The 7,485-nt window shown below is 38.7% G+C and overlaps 1 protein-coding gene across 1 annotated transcript; it reads left to right on the forward strand.

The window, feature by feature from the left end:
* Positions 1-2,213: 2,213 nt before the first annotated feature.
* Positions 2,214-6,685, forward strand: fpr1 (formyl peptide receptor 1). The gene is made up of 2 exons (XM_037676372.1): positions 2,214-2,260; positions 5,526-6,685. The coding sequence occupies exon 2, from the start codon at positions 5,537-5,539 to the stop codon at positions 6,683-6,685; it is 1,149 nt and encodes a 382-aa protein (XP_037532300.1). The 5' UTR covers positions 2,214-2,260; positions 5,526-5,536.
* Positions 6,686-7,485: the final 800 nt, after the last annotated feature.

Consider the following 7,485-nt stretch of genomic DNA (forward strand, 5'->3'; position numbering starts at 1 on the left):
TTATTTCTGTTCGGATGTTCACTCAACTGACCTGTAATGACTAGGGATGCACCGATCCACTTTTCTTTTTTTTTATTTTACTTCAGATCCGATCCCGATACCTAAATCTAAATATCGGCCAATACCGATCCAGTTCCAATATCATCATCATCATTGATTTTATATGAGGCTGTAATAATCTCCTCTCAAGTACAATTTGTACAAATATATGCATGCATGTCCAAAAAGGCAACTTCAGGTAAGTTTTATTACTGTTGGATAACTTTTAAAGTTTTAATTAAATTCTGCTAACACAAAACATGTTTCTTTTTTTTTTATTCCTAGCTTTAAAGTGGATATTAAAGTGATTAATTTAAGTGATTGTTTGTTTAAAGTTATTTTATATTTTTTGAAGTAAGGGGCAGATATAAGATTTTTCTTCTTTCTGCACTCTTTTCATTCAATGTTTTCTTTTTGATTAAATTGTTTTGTTTCTTTTAAATGAATGAATAAATGAATAAAATAAAATGTTAAATGGCTTTAATGTCATAGCTTTCAGCACTGACTAGGCATATTCTGTAAAAAAAAAAAAAAAAAAAAAATCATTAATGTTCTTAGTAATGACCCTGAGGTTTTATGTTGGTTAGCTTGAATTATTTGTTTTTGTGTTTAGTTAATTATCCATGTATGTTTTCCCTTGTTTTATTTAGAGATTTATTGTGTTTGGTATGTTTTTAGTTAGTTTCCTTTTTGTTGAGTTCAGTCCCTTATTCCTCAACTGTCATTTTGCAATCAGCAGCTGCACCCACTGGGTCATTATCCCTCGCAGAACTTAAACTCTCAGTTCTCAACGTCAGAGCTGACTGTTTGCTCCATGGTCATTACTGTCCCCCGTCACAAAGCAAAGCCAGTCAGTGTTATGAGCATGGTAACTTGAAAAATAAGAGATACCAACTTCTATTTTTGGTGTGTGGCAGCATCTTGGTGTAAGAAAAGTTACTATTAAAATTTCTGAGATTATTGAATTGTTTTGCATGCATCAGGGTGTTACTATAAAAAATTGGGTTGCTGCTTCAAAATCCAAGATGGCCACCACCACATATATATATATAAAATTTATTGTCCTCTGTTTTGCATTACATGGTTATTCACACCAAGTAAAATCAAATGCTAATTGAAGCAAGTTGTGGTACTTCATTTGCTGCCTGGCACACTTCTAGCAGCAATGTCACATTTTTGTTAGAATAACTTTGTAATATAAACTTGTCATTGAAGGTTATAAAAAAGTTAGCAAGAACAGCTATGAAATATTTGATATTGAAGTTTTTTAAGACAATCAATCAGTAAGTAAGTTTTGATCTTAGCCCTGCACAGACTAGACATCAGCTCATGAATCAGAATTAAACTTTTTCTCCAAATTGAAGTTGCACAAATATCTATCTACAACAGGTAAGATAGTAACTGTTCATAACCTTTCCACAGAAGATCTGAACTAATGTTTTAAGTGTGCAAGATAATGCATTATCATAAATAATACTCTAAATTAAAGTTTTAAAAATAAACTTCCGCAAATTAAAAGTGCATTATGTCTTCACAGTTTGCTTTGTTTTGACAGAAAACGTTTTCAAACAGAGTACTAGTTACAAAAGCATGCTGGGAAAAAAATCTTGCTCCAAGTCTGCTTTGATTAAAACTTGTTTCCAGTGTAAAACACCAGTCAGGTGATGCTGAGACTGCTTGGATGACGTGCAGGGTGAAAAGAGGGGATTTTAAAAGTGCACGTGCTCAGGTGTGGAGTCAACACGTACAGCAATTACTTTCAACCTCAAACAAACATGAGCTCAACCCACGGAGAGAAAAACATGACGCACGGCAGGAGGATGTGTGAGATATCACTCTGTCTCAGCGTATCGTCACAAAAACCCTCAATTTATGCGTTTAGTCCCTTTTACTCTTTCTTTGTTTGTTTTTACATTTAAAAAACTGATGGCCCTGCAGCCATCTGAGGAAAACGCGTCTTGGCTGTGCGTTTAATCAGACCACATGAAAAGAATGAAAGCTTTCACGAAGCAACTCGGTGATATTAGCTTCTTAAAAAAAAAATAAAAAAAATAAAAGCTTAGTTAAATCTGCAAAACGGGAGCAAGGATGTGCCACGGATCAGATGGAGGTCCCGCCCAGATGTGACGTCTGCCCATCAGGGAGTCAGAAGCTCCACAGTCTCCTCAGACTCCAGTCTGAGCTGGAGGGGAAACATCTGACAGAGCCGAGGAGAGGAAAGGTAAAGTGTCTTTGAAACTTTAAAGGCTTCAAGTTAGACGAGTTTCTTTGGGAGTAAAGAGACAGAAGGACGTGGATTTGATCTGTCAGAGCGCTTTGGATTGTTGATGTGAGAAAACAGCTGGAACATCTGAACGTGCGCTCGGAGTTGAACTGGTTTGCAGCTTTTCAAAGTAAATGCGCGCAGGTTTTTTGGATTCAAAGTCTTAATTAGGTCTGCGCGTCCACGCAGCGTGGGAACAGCTTTTATTTGTGAAGAAGTGCAGTTTTAATGTGGTTACACTGAAAACCAAAAAGCTTTTATCAGCAAATCTCGTTTTTTACCATGCACTTTGATGTCTCACTGAGCTGGGGGATTGGTGCGCGGTTGGCATGCGCGTGATTAAGATTTGCGGAGGGTAGTTGCTGGAAACTTACAGTCTTGGTATTTATTGTGCTGCTGTAGACAATTTACAGACTTTTTTTTTTTTTGGGGGGGGGGGGGGGGGGGGTATACGAAGAAAGGAAATTTACATCTGGTTTGGTTGATGTTAAGATCAATTTTCAGTGATGAAGTAACTTAATGATATTGATGCTTTATTTTACGATATATAACTGACAAAATAATAATAATAATAATAACAGTAATAATAATAATAATAATAATAATAATAATAATAAAATTATTTATTTATTTATTAATACACTTGTTACCAGAAGCACCCAGAAGGAATGGCCCAGTTTGGATGTAATTTGGTCGGTGATGGCTGTAAATAATTTTATTTGGATGAAGCGGGCATATTTAAAACAGGAGCCAGATAAGAAGTTCTCTCACCAGAGAAACAATTGTGTTATCAGGCAGTTGCCAGCGAATTTGACAGTCAATCAAAACAGTGAGAAAATCTCTGGCGACACGTAAGATTCCTCTTTGATACATTAGGCAGCATTACTACAACTTGATGGAGCGTCATAGCTTACAATGGGTGTTTGCATGATGCAGGTAACTGCCCAGCATGTGTGGGGTGTGCAGGTGTCACACACACACACATACACACACTGAAGGTTCTGGTATAAATCAGACCAAGAGAGGATCATGGTGATGTGTGCAAAGCTTTACAGAATCCCATAACATATAAGCTCCTACTATCCACACACTGCTTTTGGGCTCTGTACAACACTGTGTCATCCTGCACTGTTTTGATGACAGACATCAGTTGAACAACACGTTCATCATTTTGTGTTTACACTCAGTTAAATTGGTTTCATATGGACTGATGACGAGTGGCGTCATGTTTTTCTGTATTTCAATAGATGGACATCATATGGTGAATTGACCATAGCAGGACCAATCCTGCTAGTATTGTGGACAGAGATGTTGGTGTTAGTCCAGGCTTTGTGACATACGGAGCCATAGGGTATGATTTCAGGACACCTCTGGTGGTGATTCGGTGGACCTTAATTACACAGAGCTACACCAAAGGAAACTTCTTGTGTCCACACGTCTTAACCCTCCTGAGACAGCACCAGTCTTACAACAATATGATGCTCATACACACACACACAGCGCAAAGGTCCATAGATTTCCTGTTCATGTTTAGGTCCTCTAATGTCCCTTTTCCACCGCTCCTACTCAGGCCTACTCGGCTCAGATCAGCTCTTTACACGTTGCATTTCCACCGCACTTCAGGACCGGTTCTGGAGACGTGTTCAGAATCCAAACTCCTACTAATGAACTTTTAATGAACTTTAGTTCACCGAGGGAAAGTTCTGCAATGAGTTAAACTCAAAGCAGTCTGCTCCTCAGATAAATAATGTTAAATTATAATTTTTATATATGAATGTTTCTGTTCAGTGCCCTGAGTCGACTTCTGTTGTGACTTGGCGCTAAATAAATAAACTGAATTGAATTAAATCTGATGAACCAGATTCTACAAAAGCATTTAAAATTCTATATTTGTCTTCATCATTTGATGTATTTGCACACATTGTGTCTACTTTTATTGTTCAACTTAGATATGTGGTTTTGTTTTTTGTATACAGATTATTTTATTTTAGTGATTTAAAGTGTAATTCTTGTTTTGTGATTTTTACATCTATGGGTTAGAATAAAGTTGAACCAAAGGCTCTTCTTTAAACATGTTTGAGGGAAATATTCCTAAGAGATCCAATAATTTTGTCTTTTTATGATTTTTCAGCTGAGTTAACTTTAATTAACAGATTATTTAATAAAGTCATTAAAGTGAAAACAGGATTTCATGATAAAGCCGGCACCATTTATTTATTTTTATTCTTCACTGATTTAAAAAAAAAAACATTATTTTTTATTCATAAAATGTTTTTAAAAAATGTTTCCACCCTCCCTCCCGGTACACCCGTCTACCGGGGCTCGGAACCCAGGCTTTGTGAACACGTGAGGCCGGGGCTCGGGATCCCGCCTCACGTGCTTCAACGAGTCGGCAGCTCGTATGATCCTCTGCCGTGACTCCGCTCTCTTGAATTTTGTCGTCGTCACCAAACACAAAAAAACGCCTGGACTTCAGAGTTAAACACGGTGTTGTCATTATTGTTTTTAAATCTTAAAAATAGATCCAACCGCTGCTCCGATTTCCGAGTAATTGCAAATGGCGGATCGGTGAAAAGTTTCTGAGATCCAGTGACTCCTCCCCCTGACCACTCAGTGACCTGCAGTGTTCTGATGTCACGTTCAGGTGCCGACTCAGCTTGAACAGTCCCACCAGAGAAGCAGAGACAAAATAAAGGGGCCGAATCAGCTAAAAAGTACTAGTGGAAACCATAGCGAGCTGAGCAGAGTTGGGGCTGAGTAGGAGTGGTGGAAAAGGGGCATTAGAGTCAGTCAAGTCCTATAATCCTTTCCCAGTTGAAGATGTGCTGGGTCCGCTAGAACATTAACTCTAGCTCAGTGTCAGTCTGCCAGAGGAGTTGCAACAGCGCTCGGTCATCTCGCTTGACCAACTGGACCAACTTTAAAGAATACAACAACTGCATGATGTCATTTCACTCTGAATTGTTATTTGTATCCAGACCTAAGAGGGTTTTTCATAACCTGCTGACATGGAACCAGCAGAGTGACTTTACTGCCAATTCTGTTGTCTTCTTCAATACAATTATATCTACAGACACATGGTTTTATAACACCACTGTCCAAGTGCTAAACTTTATTTGTTTGAGTGTAATTCCCAAAAGTAGACTGCATGTTTTGGTTTAAGTACAATATGTGTAATGTTTTAACTTCTGGGAGGAATCATACGTTTTGTTCCTTCTTCCAGGTTCTTTGACAATGATGGCGCAAATGACCACTTCTCCTTTCTATCACGCCAACTCAACTGATGAAAACGGGATTAACAGTTCTTGGTATGAAGAGTACGACTACAGAGATGATAATTTCTCCAAAAATGATCACAAGGAGTTGAGACAGTCACTCAACATCATGTCTCTGATTGTTTACTCCCTGGCCTTTGTCCTCGGTGTGCTCGGGAATGGAGTGGTTATCTGGGTGACCGGCTTCAAGATGAAGAAAACTGTGAACACAGTTTGGTTCCTCAACCTTGCTGTGGCTGACTTCCTCTTCACAGCATTCCTGCCGCTGAGTGTCACATACACAGCTATGGATTTCAACTGGCCGTTTGGGAAATTCATGTGCAAGCTGAACACCACCATAAGCTTTCTGAACATGTTTGCCAGTGTCTACATCCTGGTGGTGATCAGTGTGGACAGATGTGTGTCTGTGGTTTGGCCTGTTTGGGCCCAGAACCACAGAAATGTTCGAAGGGCCTCTTGTGTGAGTCTGTGTGTTTGGGCTCTGGCTTTAATACTCAGCGCACCGTACTTTGTCTTCAGGGACACTGGTTTATCAGAACACAATGAAGACATCATCTGCTTTAACAACTTTGCTTTCTCTGATGATTATGTAACCCAGTCTGTGATACATTTACGACTGTGTCGCCATCAGGCCATGACCATCACTCGATCAGTCCTTGGGTTTGTCATCCCCTTCTCTGTCATCGTCTCCTGTTATGCCGTCATAATCCATCGACTAAGCAGAAACCGCACCTTGGCTAGCCAGTCAAGTCGTCCTTTTAAGATCATCGCTGCCATCATCGTCACCTTTTTCCTTTGCTGGGCTCCCTTTCACATCATGGGTTTGATTGAGCTGGTGCATCACATGACAAATTATGCCAATGAAACATTTGATCACATTGTTATGATTGGAGTCCCAATCACAACAAGTCTGGCCTTCCTGAACAGCTGCATGAACCCACTGCTGTATGTGTTTATGGGCCAAGATTTTAAGGATAAAGTCCGCAAATCCATCCTGAAGGTGTTGGAGACTGCCTTCCAGGAGGAGGTGTCTCGCTCCTACACCTACACAAACTCAATGATCACCATCCGGAGCAAAGACAAGTCCTTCTCTGACGCTGAGGTGTAAGGTGTTCACTGACACAGACTGCAATATCAACAATGTAAATGTCTTTGATTATGAAAATATACGATTTAATCTTTGTTTATTCTGTCTGTTCAGCATTTGTAGTGTTTCACTATGCAGTTTAGTTTTGTGTAAATTACTTTATATCTTATATCTATTACTGTTTTCTTTTCTTTAGTTTGATAAAGAAGAAAACATGAATTTGAGTTGCAGCTATTTTAGCTTAAACTATAATACACAGCAGATTAGTTTGGGCTTCCTGCACACCAAAGAAAATAAGCTGTAAAATGTAGTGAATGCATGTTAATTCTGCATATAGAATACCGTATTTTTTGGACTATAAGGCGCACTTAAAGTCCTTAAAATTTTTTCAAAACTCAACAGTGAGCCTTATAATCCATTGCGCCTTATAGTCCAAAAAATACGGTACACACATTATGAAATGTGCTGCCCAAAGCAACAAGGTTCCAGTAAGTTCATTTCCTAACTTCTCTTTTCTCATTTATCATGACAAAAAGAAAACAAGCACGATACACAAAACCCAGTAGTGAGTCCATATAGTCCAGGGCTATTCGACAAAACTGCTCAAGGGGCCACAGTTTCTGAAAGCCAACATCTGGGGGGCTGAACATCCAGCTATTAAAATCATAAACCAAAGTTTACAATGATCTGTTACCTTTAAATTTGTTTATTTTATTGCATTGAATCATAAATGCAATAACAGAATCCAAACTCTAAACCCAGAACCAAAAATAAGTGTTTTTTGTTTTTGTTTTTTTTATATTAAGTGGGCCTGATTGGAG

The sequence above is a fragment of the Nematolebias whitei genome, chromosome 5 (genome assembly GCF_014905685.2).
Source record: "Nematolebias whitei isolate Nwh7 chromosome 5, NemWhi1, whole genome shotgun sequence".
Lineage (NCBI taxonomy): Eukaryota > Metazoa > Chordata > Actinopteri > Cyprinodontiformes > Rivulidae > Nematolebias > Nematolebias whitei.

Coding starts and splice junctions, on each gene's coding strand:
- fpr1 (XM_037676372.1), top strand. CDS start 5,537: ATGATGGCGCAAATGACCACTTCTCCTTTCTATCACGCCAACTCAACT.